At 38.3% G+C, this 20,282-nt stretch overlaps 1 protein-coding gene and 1 non-coding gene across 3 annotated transcripts in view; both read left to right on the top strand.

Moving 5' to 3' along the window:
* The window catches only part of C18H16orf87 (chromosome 18 C16orf87 homolog), a 33,950-nt gene extending 30,055 nt beyond the window's left edge, over positions 1–3,895 (top strand). Inside the window, exon 5 of one of the 2 annotated variants that reach the window (XR_008200911.1) lies at positions 3,336–3,367. Coding sequence is in view for 1 of the 2 variants with exons in the window: in XM_052656544.1 (XP_052512504.1) it covers positions 3,336–3,454 (119 nt within the window). In the remaining variant the exon portion in view is untranslated. Of the gene's footprint in view, positions 1–3,335 lie in introns of both variants that reach the window. The other variant, XM_052656544.1, reaches the window with a different exon arrangement.
* Positions 3,896–17,337: 13,442 nt separating this feature from the next.
* On the top strand, positions 17,338–17,410 carry TRNAC-GCA (transfer RNA cysteine (anticodon GCA)). Its single transcript has one exon. It is a non-coding gene; the product is annotated as a tRNA-Cys (tRNA).
* The last annotated feature ends 2,872 nt before the right edge of the window (positions 17,411–20,282 follow it).

The raw sequence follows: 20,282 nt of genomic DNA, 5'->3' as shown, positions 1-20,282 counted from the left end.
ACAATTGCACTCATTTCACATGTTAGGAAGATAATGCTCAAAATCCTCCAAGCTATGGTTCAGTCGTATGTGAACCGAGAACTTCCAGATGTTCAAGCTGGGTTTAGAAAAGGCAGAGGGACCAGAGATCCAATTGCCAACATATGCTGGATTGTAGAAAAAGCAAGGGAATTCCAGAAAAACATCTGCTTCTGCTTCATTGACTACGCTAAAGTCTGACTGTGTAGATCACAGCAGACTTTGGAAAATTCTTAAAGAGATGGAAATACCAGACCACCTTACCAGCCTCCTGGGAAACCTGTATGCAGGTCAAGAAGCAACAGTTAGAACTGGACATGGAACAACGGACTGGTTCAAAATTAGGAAAGGAGTGCATCAAGGCTGTATATTGTCATCCTGCTTATTTAACATCTGCAGAGTACATCATGTGAAATGCCAGGCTGGATGATTCACAAGCTGGAATCAAGACTGCTGGGAGAAATATCAATAACCTAAGCTGAGCGCCAAAGAATTGATGCTTTTGAACTGTGGTGTTGGAGAAGACTCTTGAGAGTCCCTTGGACTGCAAGGAGATCCAACCAGTCCATTCTGAAGAAGATCAGCCCTGGGATTTCTTTGGAAGGAATGATGCTAAAGCTGAAACTGCAGTACTTTGGCCACCTCATGAGAAGAGTTGACTCATTAGAAAAGACTTTGATGCTGGGAGGGATTGGGGGCAGGAGGAGAAGGGGACAACAGCATGAGGTGGCTGAATGGCATCACTGACTCGATGGACGTGAGTATGAGTGAACTCCAGGAGTTGGTGATGGACAGGGAGGCCGGAGTGCTGTGATTCATGGGGTCGCAAAGAGTCGGACACGACTGAGCAGCTGAACTGAACTGAAGATATGCAAATGACAGCACCTTTAGGGCAGAAAGTGAAGAGGAACTAAAGAGCCTCTTGATGAAGGTGAAAGAGGAGAGTGAAAATCTGGCTTAAAACTCAACCTTCAAAAATTAAGATCTTGGCAAATAGATGAGGAAACAATGGAAACAGTGACAGAGTTTATTTTCTTGGGCTCCAAAATCACTGCAGATGGTGACTGCAGCCATGAAATTAAAAGGTGCTTGCTCCTTAGAAGAAAAGCTATCACAAACCTAGGCAACGTATTAAAAAGCAGAGACATTACTTTGCCAACAAAGGTCCATATAGTCAAAGCTATGGTTTTTCCAGTAGTCATTTTCTGATATGAGAGTTGGACCATAAAGAAGACTGAACACCAAAGAATTGGTGTTTTCCAACTGTGGTGTTGGAAAAGACTCTTGCGAATCCCTTGGCCAGCAAGGAGATCAAACCAGTCAATCCTAAAGAAAATTAACCTTGAATATTCATTAGAAGGACTGATGCTGAAGCTGAAATTCTTGATATTTTCCTGACGTGGAGAGCTGACTAATTAGAAAAGACATGCTCAGAAAGATTGAAGGCAGAAGGAGAAAGGGACAACAGAATGAGATGGTTGGATGGCCTCAAGGAATCAATGGACATAAGTTTGACCAAGCTCTGGGAGATGGTGAAGGACAGGGAAGCCTGGCATGCTTCAGTCCATGGGGTCACAAAGAGTCAGACACGACTAAGCGACTGAACAACAAAAGCAAACTATATACATGTTTAACTGATTAAAAATCAAAGCATAATAAAAAATCCAGACAAAAGTAGAATCATAGTCAATCAGTCAGTTCAGTCGCTTAGTCGTGTCCAACTTTTTGCGACCCCATGAATCGCAGCATGCCAGGCTTCCCTGTCCTTCACCAACTCCCAGAGTTTACTCAAACTCATGTCCATCGAGTCAGTGATGCCATCCAGCCATCTCATCCTCTTTCGTCCCCTTCTCCTCCCGCCCCCAATCCCTCCCAGCATCAGGGTCTTTTCCAGTGAGTCAGCTCTTTGCATGAGGTGGCCAAAGTATTGGAGTTTCAGCTTTAGCATCAGTCCCTCCAAAGAAATCCCAAGGCTGATCTTCAGAAAGGTCTAGTTGGATCTCCTTGCAGTCCAAGGGACTCTCAAGAGTCTTCAACACCACACTTCAAAAGCATCAATTCTTCAGCTCTCAGCTTTCTTCACAGGCCAACTCTCACATCCGTACATGACCACAGGAGAAACCATAGCCTTCACTAGACCTTTGTTGGCAAAGTAATGTCTCTGCTTTTCAATATGCTATCTAGGTTGGTCATAACTTTCCTTCCAAGGAAAAAAACGTCTTTTAATTTCATGGCTGCAATCACCATCTGCAGTGATTTTGGAGCCCTCAAAAATAAAGTCAGCCACTGTTTCCACTGTTTCCCCGTCTATTTCCCATGAAGTGATGGAATCAGATGCCATGATCTTTGTTTTCTGAATGTTGAGCCTTAAGCCAACTTTTTCATTCTCCTTTCACTTTCATCAAGAGGCTTTTTAGTTCCTCTTCACTTTCTGCCATAAGGGTGGTGTCATCTGCATATCTGAGGTTCTTAGTATTTCTCCCAGCAATCTTGATTCCAGCTTGTGCTTCCTCCAGCCCAGCGTTTCTCATGATGTACTCTGTATATAAGTTAAATAAGCAGGGTGACAATATACAGCCTTGACATACTCCATTTCCTATTTGGAACCAGTCTGTTGTTCCATGCCCAGTTCTAACTGTTGCTTCCTGACCTGCATACAGATTTCTCAAGAGGAGGTAGGTCAGGTGGTCTGGTGTTCCCATCTCTTTCAGAATTTTCCACAGTTTATTGTGATAGTAGAACCTGAAAAAGTAATTTGTAATCCACAAAGATGTTAATCATGATTTTAGCTGGCTTGAGATAAATAGGTGGTTTTTCTTTTCTATTTTAGTTTTCTGTGTTTAAAAAAAAAATTCTGCCATGAACTTTTATTACATTTGTAATCAGATGGGGCAAAGTAGAAATAAATGTTGGTTATTCTTATTTTCTGTAGCAGGGCTAAGGTGAAGAATTTATTATATTCATAAAGGCACCATTAATGTTCAGAAGGGACCTTATTTATGGTGAGGAAATTCATTTTGATTGAGACAGGGAGCTCATGCTACTGAGAAGAAAAATATTTGAGATTCTTACAGAAATATTAGATGTGTGTATAGAAATATATATCCAGTCTCTATTTAGTCTTAGAATTAAGTTCATGCATTTTAGTAACTCCTTTGTATAATTTTAATATTTCAGTTTAGTAACATACTTTATACCATTTAGTATGCATCATAGTATTATGTATAGTATTTATTGTCATTTAAAGAAATAGTGAAAACTTGAATTACTGAATCTACTGCCTTTATGTTAAAAGCTTTCCCTTTTTCTTTTAACAGAGAAACAGGAAAAGGAAATTGACATCTATGCTAACCTCTCTGATGAAAAGGCTTTCGTGTTTTCAGTCGCCTTGGCAGAAATAAATAGAAAAATTATTAATCAAAGACTTATTCTCTGATATTTGTCTGCAAAATGTGTTGAAACTTTCTTCAGGATTACATCAGCAAATTCTCAAAACAGTTGTGGACTCTCAGGAGCATTTTGATTGCATCAATAAGGGCCATTGATTGTTTTTTTCCTTATCATTTAGCCTGTGCCACACTTTGGGAGTGAAGCTATAGGCTTGGACTGTTTTGGGATTTCCTTGTTTACCAAGGAGTATTGTCAGTGTTTGTGTTTGGGATATAGTGAATTTACTCCAAAAAAGAAAAAAAAGTAAACAAACCGGTTGACTGTTAAAGAATTAAAGGATAGGGTTGAGAGTGGAAGTATGAAAACCAGAGAAATAAAATGATAGTTTTCAGGTTTGCCACCAGAGATGCAATATTTTAAATACTTTGAGAAAGAGTGACTTTTGAAAATATATATTTCAGATTTGAGCACTAACATTGCATATTTACAGTTCATTTAATAAATTGGCAATTGATATTTTATTGAATGGGGAATTAATATAAACTGTAAGTTTTGTCTTAAATTGATTTTTTTTGCGTTTTATTTTTATGACGTAAGGTATGGGTTATATTTTAGAAGCTACTTTCTAGACAGTTTGAAAGTTTGGGTGCTATATATGAAGAAAAACATTTAAGGATATATCATACTTCAGATATAAATACTTTGTTTTCTTGAATGTAATTTATTTATTGGTTAAAAAAAACTTTTTTGCTCTCGAGATGGTGCCTGTTAACCTAAACATAGAATATATTTATTACATGCAAAATATTTCTTAGCCACTTTTAAGCAGTAATGTTTGTTCCGAATGGATGTTCATTTATACATCCGGAAAATTATTTAAGTTGTTACTTAACCTCACTCTGGAGGAAAAAGAAAATAAACCTTAATATTGAAACTAATAGATTAAATAGTGTGCTCTAAGCTTTTTGTTATAGTGAAATTTGTGAACTGTATTTAAATTATTAATTTCCTAGTGTTAATGATAATTGTTTATAGTTGATTTGTTTTATACTTAATGCTTTTGCATTTTTGTATATCAATTTTGTGCCTAACACATTCAAACTTGGTAATGATTTTCCTTATTTTAAGTTGGTTGTGGCCTCTCCCACCTCCCCCCCACCCCCCAAATCTGTTTGGAAATTCTAAAGCCTTATTAGGGAAGGTGGCAGCAGTTATACTTGCCCTTGCTTAAGGGAGAATTTTCCTTTCAACGACAGCATTGTCAGCTTCAGGCTGTTTCTCTCGTTACTGCTCAGAGGAAAAGAGGTTTACAATTTTTTTTTCTTTATTTAAATGGTAGCCAGCAGAGGGAGCTTAAGAGGTACTCTAGGTAGGATATAGGATTTTTCCTAAGAATTCCTTTTCCCTCAATCTCCATATTTACCTCCAAGTACTACTACATTTATCTTTTATGCATTTTAAAACCCTGGTAATAAAGTTTATTCCCAGGAATGTTAATGTGACTTTTATCTATGAAATAAAATGATAAGAAACTTTCATTTTGAGAAAAAAAGTTATATGATTAATATCTTAAAATGCTTATGAACTTATATAGGCATACCTCCAAGATATTGTGGGTACAAATCCAGACCCCTCCAATAAAGCAAATATTGTGATAAAGCAAGTCACATGAAATTTTTGGTTTCCCAGTGCATGTAAATGTTATGTATATATTGTATGATACTGTAATTTATTGTGTACAATAGTATTATGTCTTTAAATATATATATGCGTACACCTTAATTTAAAAAAATACTTAATTGCTAAAAAGTGCTAACCATCATTTGAACCTTCAGAGAGTCTTTGCTGGTGGAGGATCTTAGCTTGATGTTGATGACTGTTGACTGATCCAGGTGAAGGCTTAAGGTGGTTGTGGCAATTTCTTATAATAAGACAATAATGAAGTCTGCCTCATTGACTGCCTCTTCCTTACAGATTTCTCTGTAGCATGTGATGCTGTTTGAAAGAAGTAGAACTTCTTTCAAAATTGGAGTCAGCCCTCTCACCTTTATTACCCTGCTTCATTAACTAAGTTAATGTAATATTCTGAATCCTGTGCTGCCATTTCAACACTCTTCACAGCATTTTCAGTAGGGGTAGAGTTCATGTCAAGAAACCACTTTCTTTACTCATTTATACAAAGCAGCTCTTCATCTGTTAAAGTTAGATCATGAGGTTGGAGCAATTCAGTCACATCTTTAGGCTCCACTTACGATTTTAGTTCTCTCGGTGTTTCCATCACATCTTGGTTACTTCTTCCACTGAAGTCTTGAACCATCCATGAGAGTTGAAATCAACTTCTTCCAAACTCCGATGTATGTTGATATTTTGACTTTTAACGATGATTCACAATGTTCTTAATGGCTTCTAGGATGGTGAGTCCTTTCTACAAGGTTTTCAATTTATCCAGACCTATCAGAGCACTCACTGCCTATGGCAGCTATAGCCTTATGAAATATATTTCTTAAATGGTAAGTCTTGAAAGTTGAAATTACTCCTTGATCCATGAACTACAGAATGGATGTTATGTTAGCAGACATGAAAACGATATTAATCTTGCTTGTACATCACCATCAGAGCTCTTTGGTGACAAAGGTGCATTGTCAATGAGCATTAATATTTTGAAAGGAATCTTATTCTGAGGAGTAGGTCTTAATAGTGAGCTTTAAACAGTAAATCGTGTTGTAAACAGATGTGCTGTCATCCAGGCTTTGTTTTTCCATTTGTAGAGCACAGACAGAGTAAATTTAGCGTAATTTTAAAGGGTCCTAAAGGTTTTCGAATGGTAATGAGCTTTGGTTTCAACTTTCAGTCACCTATTGCAATAACCCCAAATAAGAGAGTCAGCCTGTCCTTTGAAGCTCTGATAGCAGGCATTGACTTCTCTTTACCATGAAACTCCTAGGTGGCATCTTCCAGTATAGGCTGTTGGTCTACATTGAAAATTTATCATTTTGGTGTAGCCACCTTCATTAATTATCTTAACCTAGGTCTTCTGGATGACTTGTTAACAGCTTCTACATCAGCATATGCTGCTTCACCTTGCATTTTTATGTTATAGAGACAGCTTCTTTCCATAAGCCTCATGAACCAACGTCTACTACCTTCAAGCTTTCTTCTGCAGCTCCCTCACTTCTTGGCCTTCACAGAACTGAAAAGAGGCCCTTGCACTGGATTATGTTTTGGCTAAATGTGGCTGGTTTGATCTTCTGTCCATATGGAAGATCTTCATATCAGCCATTAGGCAGTTTCCCTTTTCATTTATGTGTTCACTGGAATAGCACTTTTAATTTCCTTCAAGAAATTTTCCTTTGCACTCACAACTTTGCTAACTGGTGCAAAAGGCCTAGCTTTCAGCCTATCTTGACTTTGGACATGTTTTTCTCACCAGGCTTAATTATGTCTAGTTTTTGATATAAAATGAGAGACCTGTGACTTCCTTTCACTTGAACCATTAGTGTCCTTTAGAGACATTAACTGACCTAATCTTAATATTGTGTCTTGGAGGCCAGGGGAAAGGCGGGAAGACGGAATGATTGGCTGGTGGAGTGATCAGAATACATCTTTATTAAGGTTGTCATCTTATGTTGTCAAAGTTAATGGCACCCCAAAACAATTACAGTAGTAACATCAAAGATCACTGATTGCAGGTCACCAAAACAAATACAAAAATGAGAAAATTCAAAATGTGAGAATTATAAAAATTGACACAGACACAAAGTGAGCAAATGATGGGAAAATGGCACCTATAGACTTAGTTGATGTAGGATTGCCACAAGCCTTCAATTTGTTTTCAAAAAAGGCAGTATCTGCAAAGCTCAGTAAACTGAAGTATGCCTGTGCTTATTTAGGTCCCCAGAAAAAACAAGAAGCTTATGGAGTACGTATCTCTATAAGAATTATTGATGTCAGAGCCAACCTGTTTAAAGCTGAAGACCCCTTAGAGGAAAGTCATGTTAAAATAGTCATTGGAAGGACTTCCCTGATGGTCCAGTGGTTAAAACTCACTGTTTCCACTCCAGGGGGTGCAGGTTCAATCTCTGGATGGGGAACTAAGGTCCCATATGCTCTACTGCATAGACTTAGACTTAGAAATTTAGCCAAAGTAAATTCATGTCTTTAAATTTCAGAAATATTTAAAAAATAATGGTAGGTATCCCATGACATCTGTTCAGTTCAGTCACTCAGTCGTGGAATTTTTCAAAAGATTCCAAGATAATTCTGATATGCATCTGGATTTTAAAAAGTGATTACAGGTTTTTCTATTAAATGCTAGTTTTGGTGGTATAGAATTCTTTAAGTTTTCTGTTGACAGTCATGATACAATGATACAATGGTCAGTTCAATCACTCAGTCGTGTCTGACTCTTTGTGAACCCATGGACTACAGCACGCCAAGCTTCCCTGTCCATCAATAACTCCCAGAGCTTGCTAAAACTCATGTCCATCGAGTCGCTAATGCCATCCAACCATCTCATCCTCTGTCATCCACTTCTGCCTTCAGTCTTTTCCTGGCATCAGGGTTTTCTCCAATGGGTCAGTTCTTCGCATCAGGTGGCCAAGGTATTGGAGCTTCAGCGTCAGTCCTTCCAATGACTATTCAGGACTAATTTCCTGTAGGATAGACTGGTTTGATCTCCTTACTGTACAAGAGACTCTCAAGAGTCTTCTCCAACACCAGTTTGAAAGCATCAGTTCTTTGGTGCTCAGCTTTCTAAGGTCCAACACTCATATCCATACATGACTACTGGAAGAACCGTAGCTTTGACTATGCGGACCTTTGTCGGTAAAGTAATGTGTCTGTTTTTTCATATGTTGTCTAGTTTCCTCATAGTTTTTCTTCCAAGGAGCAAATGTCTTTGAATTTCATGGCTGCAGTCACCATCTGCCGTGATTTTGGAGCACAAGAAAATAAAATCTGTCACTGTTTCCATTGTTTCCCTCTCTATTTGCCATGAAGTGATGGGACTAGATACCATGATCTTAGTTTTTGAATGTTGAGTTTTAAGCCAGGTTTTTCCTCTTTCACTTTCATCAAGAGACTCTTGAGTTCCTCTTCGCTTTTTGCCACAGGGTATTGTCATCAGCATATCTGACGTTATTGGTATTTCTCCCAGAAATCTTGATTCCAGCTGGTGGTTCATCCAGCCTAGGATTTTTCATGATGTACTCTGAATATAAGTTTAATATAGCAAAGTGACAATATACAGCCTAGACATACTCCTTTCCCAACTTGGAACCAGCCTGTTGTTCAATGTTCGGTTCTAACTGTTGCTTCTTGACCTGCAATACAGATATCTCATGAGGCAGGTAAGGTGGCCTAGTATTCCCATCTCTTTAGAGTTTTCCACAGTTTGTTGTGATCCACAGAGTCAAAGGTTTTGGCATATTCAATAAAGCAGAAATAAATTTTTGGGACTCTTGATTTTTCTATGATCCAGCGGATGTTGGCAATTTGATCTCTGGTTCCTCTGCCTTTTCTAAATCCAGCTTGAATATCTGGAAGTTCTTAGTTCATGTACTGTTGAAGCCTCACTTGGAGAATTTTGAACATTACCTTGCTAGCATGTGAGATGAGTTTGATTGTGCAGTAGTTTGAATATTCTTTGGCATTGCCTTTCTTTGAAATTGGAATAAAACTGACCTTTTCCAGTCCTGTGACCACTGCTGAGTTTTCCAAATTTGCTGGCATATAGAGTGCAGCAATTTAACAGCATCATCTTTTAGGATCTGAAATAGCTCAGCTAGGATTCCATCACCTCCACTAGCTTTGTTGGTAGTGATGCTTCCTAAGGCCCCCTTGACTCCAGACTCCATGATGATTGGCTCTAGGTGAGTGATCACACCATTGTGGTTATTTGGGTCATTCACATCTTTTTTGTGTAGTTCTTAAGAGTCGGACGTGACTGAGTCATTTCACTTCACTTCTGTGTTTCTTGACATCTGTTTCTTGCTAAAAGTACTATTAGAAGTGATTTTCCTGAGATAATTATAATAGAAAAGTAACTTTCTAAATTTTGGTAGTTCCACTTGCTTTTCTAATTCTGTATGTAGAAAGGTCTTAGCAATATACTTAACTTTTACTTTCCTCTCAAGTTGCATCTTTTTCCTTTAAATTTGAAGAAACTGAGCTCTTTATGTACTTCATAATAAAGCATCAATCAAATTTGTTTGATTCTGCATACAAAATATGCTCAAGATAACAGTCACTCACATTGCAAATTTAATGTGTTCTTCCCTAAAACATTTCTCTATTATTTTTTGAAATTCCTTTAAAATTATTATTAATATTTCGGTACTTCCATGGCAGTTCAGTGGTTAAGATTGCAGCTTCCACTTCAGGGGGCTCCAGTTTGATACCTGATTGAGGAAGTGAGATCCTACATGCCATGCAGCATGGCTGAAAAAAAGAAAAATGTAAAAAAAGAAAAATTGCTATTTCCAGTCTACCTTCTGGTTTTGGTTTGATGCCTTATTTTCTTGAAATCTCACTAGCATTTTCTATCTTTTTAGCATTTAGAACATTTTTTTAAATAAATGAATCTCATTACAATTAAAACTTTGTGTGTGTAGCTGGTTCCCCCCCCCCACCCCCCGCCTTAATACTGTTACATGCCTTGTTTTTACATTTGGAAATATATGTAGTATCTGTACGCCTGTTGTTGTTGTTCAGTTGTTAGGTTGGATCCAACTCTTTGTGACCCCATCACTACAGCACACCAGTCTTCTCTGTCCTTCCTTATCTCCCAGAGTTTGCTCAAACTCATGTCCATTGAGTCAGTGATGCCATCCAACCATCTCATCTGTTGCCCCCTTCTCCTGCCTTCAATCTTTCCCAGCATCAGGGTCTTTTCCAGTGAGTTGACTCTTCACATCAGGTGGCCAAAATATTGTAGTTTCAGTTTCAGCACTAGTCCTTCCAGTGAATATTCAGAGTTGATTTCCTTTAGGATTGACTGGTTTGATCTCCTTGCAGTCCAAGGGGCTCTCAGGAGTCTTTTCCAGCACCACAGTTCAGTTCAGCCTAGTTGCTCAGTCGTGTCCGACTCTTTGCGGCCCCATGAATCGCAGCACGCCAGGCCTCCCTGTCCATCACCAACTCCTGGAGTTCACTCAGATTCAAGTCCATCGAGTCGGTGATGCCATCCAGCCATCTCATCCTCTGTCATCCCCTTCTTCTCCTGCCCAATCCCTCCCAGCATCAAAGTCTTTTCCAATGAGTCAACTCTTCGCATGAGGTGGCCAAGGTACTGGAGTTTCAGCCTCAGCGTCATTCCCTCCAAAGAAATCCCAGGGCTGATCTCTTTCAGAATGGACTGGTTGGATCTTGCAGTCCAAGGGACTCTCAAGAGTCTTCTCCAAGACCACACTTCAAACACATCAATTCTTCGGCGCTCAGCCTTCTTCACAGTCCAACTCTCACATCCGTACATGACTACTGGAAAAACCATAGCCTTGACTAGACGGACCTTAGTCGGCAAAGTAATGTCTCTGCTTTTGAATATGCCGTCTAGGTTGGTCATAACTTTCTTCCAAGGAGTAAGCATCTTTTAATTTCATGGCTGCAGTCACCATCTGCAGTGATTTTGGAGCCCAAAAAAGTAAAGTCTGACACTGTTTCCACTGTTTCCCCATCTATTTCCCATGAAGTGATGGGACCAGATGCCATGATCTTTGTTTTCTGAATGTTGAGCTTTAAGCCAACTTTTTCACTCTCCTCTTTCACTTTCATCAAGAGGCTTTTTAGTTCCTCTTCACTTTCTGCCATAAGGGTGGTGTCATCTGCATATCTGAGGTTAGTGATATTTCTCCTGGCAATCTTGATTCCACTTGTGATTCTTCCAGTCCAGTGTTTCTCATGATGTGCTCTGCATAGAAGTTAAATAAGCAGGGTGACAATATACAGCCTTGACATACTCCTTTTCCTATTTGGAACCAGTCTGTTGTTCCATGTCCAGTTCTAACTGTTGCTTCCTGGCCTGCATACAGATTTCTTATGCGGCAGATCAGTTGGTCTCGTATTCCCATCTCTCTCACCACAGTTAGAAAGCATCAGTTCTTCAGCAGTCAGCCTTCATTATGGTCCAACTTTCACATCCACACATGACTACTGGAAACACCATAGGTTTGACTATACAGACCTTTGTTATCAAAGTGATGTCTCTGCTTTTTAATACACTATCTAGGTTTGTAATAGCTACTCTTACAAGGAGCAAGTGTCTTTTAATTCGTGGCTGATTTTGGAGCCCAAGAAAATGAAATGTAACTGTTTAGTTTGTTCTTTTTCTAGTTCCTTGAAGTGTAAAGTGAGGTGGTTTATTTGAGATCTTCCTTGTGTCTTAATATAGGTTTTTATCTCTGTAATCTTCCCTGTTAGAACTGCTTTTGTAGCATTTCATAGGTTTGATATGTTGTGCTTTTGTGTGTGCTCAGTCATGTCTGACTCATTGTGACCATGTGGACTGTAGCCCACAAGGCTCCTCTGTGCATGGGATTCTGCAGACAAGACTACTGGGGTAGGTTGTCATTTCCTCCTCCAGGGGATATTCCTGACCCAGGGATTGAAATTGTGTCTCCTGCAACTCCTGCATTGGCCAGCAGATTCTTTACTAGTGAGCCACCTGGAAAGCCCCTGTTGTGCTTTAGTTTTCACTTTTTTTTTTCATATTACTTGAATTTCCTTTTGATTTCTTCTTTGATCCATTGATTGTTTGGGAGCATGTTGTTTAATCTCCACATATTTGTGGATTTTCAGCTTTTCTCTGTTATGGACTTCCAGCTTTACACAGTTGTCCAAAAAGATACTTAGTACGATTTTAGTTGTCTTAAGTTTTTAAGTTTTGTTTTATGTTCTATTATGTGACCTACTCTGGCTAATGTTGAATTTGTGCTTGAGAATAATGTGTATTCTGCTGTACTGGGTGGAATGCTTTACGTTTGTTAGATCTATTTGCGCTAACCTATGATCGAGTCCATTTACTTGTTGATTTTTCTGTCTAGATGATGTATCCATTATTTAAAGTGAGGTATTGAAGTCCCCCTAGTATTGTCTGTTTCTCCCTTTAGATCTGATAGTATTTGCTTAACATATATTTAAGATTTCTGATGTTGAGTGCATATATTTATAACTGTTGTATCATCTTGATGAATTGGCCCTCTTATCATCATATAATGACCATTTTGTCTCTTGTTACCATTTTTGACCTAAAACTTATTTTGTTTGATATTAGTATAGCTACTCCTTTTTTTTTCTTTTTTGGCTTTCCATTTGCATAGAATACCTTTTGCCACACCTTAACTTTGAATCTATGTGTATTCGTAGAGTGAGATGAATCTTTTATAAGCAGCATATTGTTGGCTTTGCCTCTTAATCTGTATATCTGTATATCTTCTGATTGGAGAATTCAATCCCCTGATATTTATAGTAATTGATACCTGCTAACACTGTCTTATTGTTTTCTAGCTATTTTGTAGTTTCATTTTTTTTCCTCCTCTCTAGCTGACTTCTTTTTAAGTTGATGTTTTTCTGTAGTAGAAGTATGCTTTCACTTCCTTTTCTATGTCTTTTGTGTGTATTTTGTAGATTTTTGCTTTGTGGTTACCATGAGGTTTCCATAAAACATGTAATAGACTTAACAGTTTACGTTATGCTTATAACAGTTAAACTTACATCATGTGTAATTATATCTCACATAAAATATTCTTTTACTCCCCCTTTTGTGTTTTTGATGTCACCATTTACATTTTTTGATTGTGTATCTATTAGCAAATTGTTACAGACATAGTTATTTTTAATGCTTTTGTCCTTTTAACCTTTATTCTAGAGTTAAGTAGTTAGCATATCAACAAATTACAGTATTAGGGTATTCTGAATCTGATTATTTCCTTACCTTTACCAGTGTGTTGTATATTTTCATGTTACCAATAAGCATCCTTTTGTTTCAGCCTGAGGGACTCTTCTAGCATTTCTTGTAAGGTAGTGGTAGTAGTGTAGTGTTAGTTGTTCAGTCATATCCGACTCTTTGTGACCCCATGGAGTGTAGCCTGCTAGGCTCCTCTGTCCATGGAATTCTCCAGGCAAGAATACTGGAGGAGGTTGCCATTTCCTTCTCCAGGGGATCTTCCCGACCCAGGGATCAAACCTGGGTTTCCTGCATTGCAGGCAGATTCTTTATCATCTGGACCAGCAGGGAAGCCCAAAGCAAATTTAGTGGTGATTAAATTAATACGTATGTTAACCAAAAACATAAAGCTCAACATTCAGAAAACTAAGATCATGGCATCTGGTCCCATCACTTCATGGGAAATAGATGGGGAAACAGTGGCTGACTTTATTTTTGAGGGCTCCAAAATCACTGCAGATGGTGATTGCAGTCATGAAATTAAAAGACACTTACTCCTTGGAAGGAAAGTTATGACCAACCTAGACAGCATATTGAAAAGCAGAGATATTACTTGACCAACAAAGGTCCATCTAGTCAAGGCTATGGTTTTTCCAGTGGTCATGTATGGATGTGAGAGTTGGACTGTGAAGAAAGCTGAGTGCCGAAGAATTGATGCGTTTGAATTGCGGTGTTGGAGAAGACTCTTGAGAGTCCCTTGGACTACAAGGAGGTCCAACCAGTCCATTCTAAAGGAGATCAGTCCTGGATGTTCATTGGAAGGACTAATCCTGAAGCTGAAACTCCCAATGCTTTGGCCACCTAATGAGAAGAGTTGATTCATTGGAAAAGAGCCTGATGCTGGGAGGGACTGGGGGCAGGAGGAGAAGGGGACGACAGAGGATGAGATGGCTGGATGGCATCACTGACTTGATGGACATGAGTTTGAGTAAACTCCAGGAGTCGGTGATGGACAGGGAGGCCCTGCGTGCTGCGATTCATAGGGTCACAAAGAGTCAGACACGACTGAGTGACTGAACTAACTAACTAATTCCCTCTACTTTTGTTTATTTGGGGAAGCTGTCATTTTGCCTTCAATTCTGAAGGACAGTTTTTCTGGGCTAAGTATTCTTGGTTGGTAGTTTTTTCTTTCAGCACTTTGGATGTATTATCTCATTCTTTCTTGGGCTATAAGGTCTGTGCTGAGGCATCTACTGATAGCTTTATGGGAATTCCCTTGTATGGGAGAGATTTTTTTTTCCTCCTTTTTTTTTTTAATCACACTGTGTAGTATGCAGTATCTTAGTTCCCCAGCAGGACTGAGCCTTTAACCCCTGCAGTGGATGCATGAAGGATTAACCACCATACTGCCAGGAAGTCCTCTTTTGCTTCTTTTGAAATTCTCTCTTTACCTTTAGTTTTAGACACTTTTATTACTATGTGTCTTAGAAAAAAACATTTTGGATTGAGATTTTGAGTTGACCAATTTACTTCATGAACTTTGATGCCCAAATCTGTCCTCATATTTGAGGATTTCTCAGCCATTTGTTAAAATAAGGTTTCTACTCCTTTCTCCCCTATCATACATTATTTCTTTTGATAGTGTTCCATGACATCTATAGGCTTTGTACATTCTTTTTCATTCTTTTTTCTCTTCTGTTGTAAAATTTCAATTTGTCCTTTAGACCATGAATTTGCTCTTCTGCTTGTTCAAGTCTGCTTTTGAAGCTTTCTAGTCAATACTATATTTTAGTCTTTGTATTCTCCAGCTCCAGATTTTCTGTTTGGTTCTTTTTTTAATGTTTTCTTGAGTTTCTTATTTTGTTCTTTTATTATTTTCCTGATAGCATTAAACTTTTCATCTGTGTTTTATACCTCTCTGAGTATTCACAGAATAATTATTTTGAACTCTTTGTCAGGCATTCCTGGACATTCATCTATTTGGAGCCAGATACTGGAAGTTTATTGTATTTCTTTGGTGGAAATATATTTTTCTTGACTCTCTGTGATCCCTGTAGTATTGTATCAGTATCTGCACATTTGAAAAAGCAGTCACTTCCTCCAGGGTTTATGGACTGATTTTTTTTGCAGGGGACTTCCCTGGTGGCTCAGACGGTAAAGCGTCTGTCTACAATGTGGGAGACCCAGGTTCAGTCCCTGGGTCAGGAAGATCCCCTGGAGAAGGGAATGGCAATCCACTCCAGTACTATTGCCTGGAGAATCCCATGGACAGAGGAGCCTCGTAGGCTATAGTCCACAGGGTCGCAAAGAGTCGGACATGACTGAGCGACGTCACTTTCACCTTTCACTTTTTTTTGTAGGAGCCTTTCTACCTGCTGATAGGGACCCATCCTGGTTATGTTGGCCTTGTCTAGTGATGCGAGCAGCATGTATAAAGGTGCATTTGACACTAGGTCCAGTGATATATGATGTCCCTTTGGCACAAGGACATTGGGGTCCACAGTATTGACAACTGTGTGGCCCTTGACAAGCTTTGCAGAAATTCCGCTTGGCTTCAAGATCTTTTGGGCTAAGTGGCACCTCCAAGACTGGTAGCAGGGCAGGAAGTGGTGGCTGGAGCCAGCAAAATGCACAAGCTTGGCTGCAGGGGCCAGCTGCATATCCCTATGTAGTGGCAGAGGTCACTTGCAGATAAACTCTTGGTGAAGGGGACTAGAGCAGATAGCAAGGGCTAAGGCTCACTGGTATTTTTCATACTGTTTTTATGCCAGTACCATACTGTTTGGATTACTATAGCGTTAAAGTACAAGTACAACTAAAAATGATGAAATGTGATGCTTCCAGCTTTGTTCTTCTTTCTCAGCATTTATTTGGACATTCAAGGACTTCTGCATTTCCATGTAAGTTTTAGGAGTCTTTTGTTTGCTTTTACTTATGCAAACTTCTAAAAAATGCCATTGGAATTTTGATAGGAATTGCATTGAATCTATAGATGGAATTTTTTTTTTGCATTTTTATTTTTATTTTATTTATTTTTATTATTATTTTTATTTTATTTTTCCTACTTTACAATACTGTATTGGTTTTGCCATACCTTGACATGAATCCACCACAGGTGTACATGAGTTCCCAACCCTGAACCCCCCTCCCACCACCCTCCCCATATCTCTCTGGGTCATCCCAGTGCACCAGCCCCAAGCATCCTGTATCCTGTATCGAACCTAGACTAGTGATTTGTTTCTTACATGATAGTATACATGTTTCAATGCCATTCTCCCAAATCATCCCACTGTCTCCCTCTCCCACAGAGTCCAAAAGTCTGTTCTTTACATCTGTGTCTTTTTTGCTGTCTCACATATAGGGTTATCATTACCATCTTTCTAAATTCCATATATATGTGTTAGTATACTGTATTGGTGTTTTTCTTTCTGGCTTACTTCACTCCATATAATTGGCTCCAGTTTCATCCACCTCATTAGAACTGATTCAAATGTATTCTTTTTAATAGCTGAGTAATACTTCATTGTGTATATGTACCACAGCTTTCTTATCCATTTGTCTGCTGATGGACATCTAGGTTGCTTCCATGTCCTGGCTATTATAAACAGTGCTGCGATGAACATTGGGGTACACGTGTCTCTTTCAATTCTGGTTTTCTCAGTGTGTATGCCTAGCGGTGGGATTGCTGGGTCATATGGCAGTTCTGTTTGTAGTTTTTACAGATGGAATTTTAACAGTATTAATTCTTCAAATCTGTGAACATTGGCTACCTTTTCATTTATCTGTGTTTTCTTCCATTTCTTTCATCAAAGTATTATAGTTTTCAGAGTAGAGCTCTTTCACCTCCTTGGTTAAATTTATTCCTATATATTTAATTATTTTTGATGCTACTATAAATGAGATTGACATCTTTTTTCCTTTTTCAGAAAATGTGTTGTTAGTGGATAGAAATGCTGTTGCTTTTGTATGCTAATTTTATGTCCTGCGTCTTTACTGAATTCACTGATTAGATCTAATGATTTTTAGTTTCATCTTTAAGATTTTTTGCTTCCCTGGTGGCTCAGATGGTAAAGCATCTGCCTGCAATGCAGGAGACCCAGGTTCAATCCCTGGGTCAGGAAGATCCCCTGGAGAAAGAAATGGCAACCCACTCCAGTACTCTTGCTTGGAAAATTCCATGGACTGAGGAGCCTGGTAGGCTACAGTCCATGGGGTCACAAAGAGTCAGACACGACTGAGCGACTTCACTTTTAAGATTTTCTATATGTATGATCATGTCATCTGCAAGGAAAGACAGTTTTACTTTTTCCTTTCCAATTCTGGTGGAAATGGAAACCCTCTCCTGTATTGTTGCCTGTAGAATTTCATGGACAGAAGAGCCTGGTGGGCTATAGTCCATGGGGTTGCAAGACTTGGACACGACTTAGGGTAAACCACCTAAACCACCAGTCCAATTTTGATACCTTTTATTTCTTTTTCTCCCACCTGATTTTTACTTCCAGTACTGTATTGAATGGAGTGGTGAGATTGGGCATGTTTTCTTCTTCCTGCTTTTAGAAGAAAAGCTTCTAACTTCTCACCACTGAGTATAATGTTAGCTGTGGGATTATGATATATGGCCTTTATTATGTTGAAATATGTTTCTTCTGACTAAATTGTTAATAGTTGTTTTTTTTTTAATGACTGGATGTGGGATTTTATCAGATGCTTTATCTGTGGAGATGATAATTCTTTTCTTTCATTCTATTAATGTAATATATCACATTGATTGATTTATACACATTGAACCTTCCATGCATTGTAGGAATGAATCCCACTTGACTATGGTGGTGAATGACCCTTGTAAGTTGCTGCTGAATTCAGTTTGTTACTACTTTATTGAGAATTTGTACATCTATACTATATTCAGGATATTGGTTTGTAGTTTTCTAGCAATGTCCCTTTCTGGCTTTTGGTATCAGGTTAATGCTGGCCTTGTAAAATGAGTTTGAGAGTGTTCCTCTTCTTTATTTTTGCTTGTTTGTAGCTTTAATATGACATCTATTGGCTTTATTTTTTTTTTATCTTGTCTCAGTTTAGGTTTTCATCCAGTTGTATGGAAATACAATTGACACCCAACACTATAAGTTTAAGGTGTATAGCATAATGGTTTGTCTTACATTCATCATGAAATGATTAGCACAGTAAGTTTAATAAACATCCATCATCTCATATAGATAACAAAATTAAAGAAATAGAAAAAATATTTTTCTTTATGATGAGAACTCTTAGGATTTACTCTTTCAACAACTTTCATATAATATACAGCAATGTTAATTATATTTATTGTATTATGCATTACATCCCTAGTATTTATTTATCTTATAACTGGAAGTTTTTACCTTTTGACTGTCTTCATCCAATCGACACCCCCCCCCCCCCCCGCCCGTAATCACAAATCTGATCTCTTTTTCCATGAATATGTTTGTTTTTGAAGTATTATCGACCTATGACACTGTGTTAGTTCCTGTTACACAACACAGTGATTTGATATTTCTATATATATCAAAATGGTCACCACAATAAAGTTTGATTGTGATTTGTCACCATATAAAGATATTACATAATTAGTAACTTTTCTCCACAGTACACATTTAATACTTGTGACTCATTTATTTTGCAGCTGGGAGTTTGTACCCCTTATCTCCTTCACCTCTTTCTTTTCTCCCCTCACTCTACCCCAGCCCTCAGCAACCATCTGTTTGTTCTCTCTAGCTATAACACTGTTTCTGTTTTGTTACATTTATTCATTTCGTTGTTTAGACTTCACATATAAGTGAAATCATGCAATATTTCTCTCTTACTTCACTTAACATAGTACTCCGTAGGTTCATCCATGTTGTCACAAGTGGCAAGTGATTTATTTGGGACCTTTCTTGCATCTTAATATAGACATTGATTGCAATGAATTCCCCCCATACCACTGCTTTTGCTGCATCCCATAAGTGCTGGTGTGTTTAGTTTTCACTTTCATTTGTCTCAAGAAACTTTTAAATTTCACCTTTAGTTTCTTCTTTTATCCCTGGGTTGTTCAGGAGAGTGTTGTGTAATTTCTGTGTATTTATTAATTTTCCCATTTTCCTCTTGTTATTGATGTCTAGTTTAATACCATTGTGGTCAAAGAAGGTACTTGGTATGAGTTCAATCTGCTTGAATTTACTAAGGCTTATTCTGCAGCCTAACGTATGGTCTTTCCTAGGATATTTCCATGTGCACTTTAGAAGAATGTGTTTTCTCGTTGGATAGAATGTTCTGCTACTACTGCTGCTAAGTCACTTCAGTCGTCTCCAACTCTGTGCGACCCCATAGATGGCAGCCCACCAGGCACCCCGTCCATGGGATTCTTCAGGCAAGAACACTGGAGTGGGTTGCCATTTCCTTCTCCAATCATGAAAAGTGAAAGTGAAGTTGCTCAGTCGTGTCCGACTCTTAGCGACCCCATGGACTGCAGCCTACCAGGCTCCTCCGCCCATGGGATTTTCCAGGCAAGAGTACTGAACTGGTGTGCCATTGCCTTCTCCGATAGAATGTTCTATATGTGTCTATTAGGTCCATTTGTTCATAGTGTTGTTCAAGTCTGCTGTTTCCTTACTGATTTTCAGAATTGTTGAGGGTGGGGTTTTAAAGTCTCCAACTATTTTTGTAATACTTTTACTTCTTATTTTAGCTCTGTTAGTTTTTTTTGTTTTTTTTTTTTAGATTTATTTATTTTTATTCTTTTGGCTGTGGTGGGTCTTCATTGCTGAATGTGGGCTTTCTCTGGTTGCTGCATAGCTCTGTTGTTTTGCTTTATATATTTAGGAGCTCCAATATTGGTTGCATAAATACTTTAAATTGTTATAAATTCTTGATGGAATGACCCCATTATTATGTAATGACCTTTTTTATCTCCTTTTAAAACTAAAGTCTATTCTTTCAGTTATAAGTGTAACTAGCCCTGCTTTTTTTTTTTTTT

Source organism: Budorcas taxicolor, chromosome 18, assembly GCF_023091745.1.
Source record: "Budorcas taxicolor isolate Tak-1 chromosome 18, Takin1.1, whole genome shotgun sequence".
Classification (NCBI taxonomy): Eukaryota; Metazoa; Chordata; class Mammalia; order Artiodactyla; family Bovidae; genus Budorcas; species Budorcas taxicolor.
This window is presented reverse-complemented; position numbering and strand designations above follow the sequence as displayed.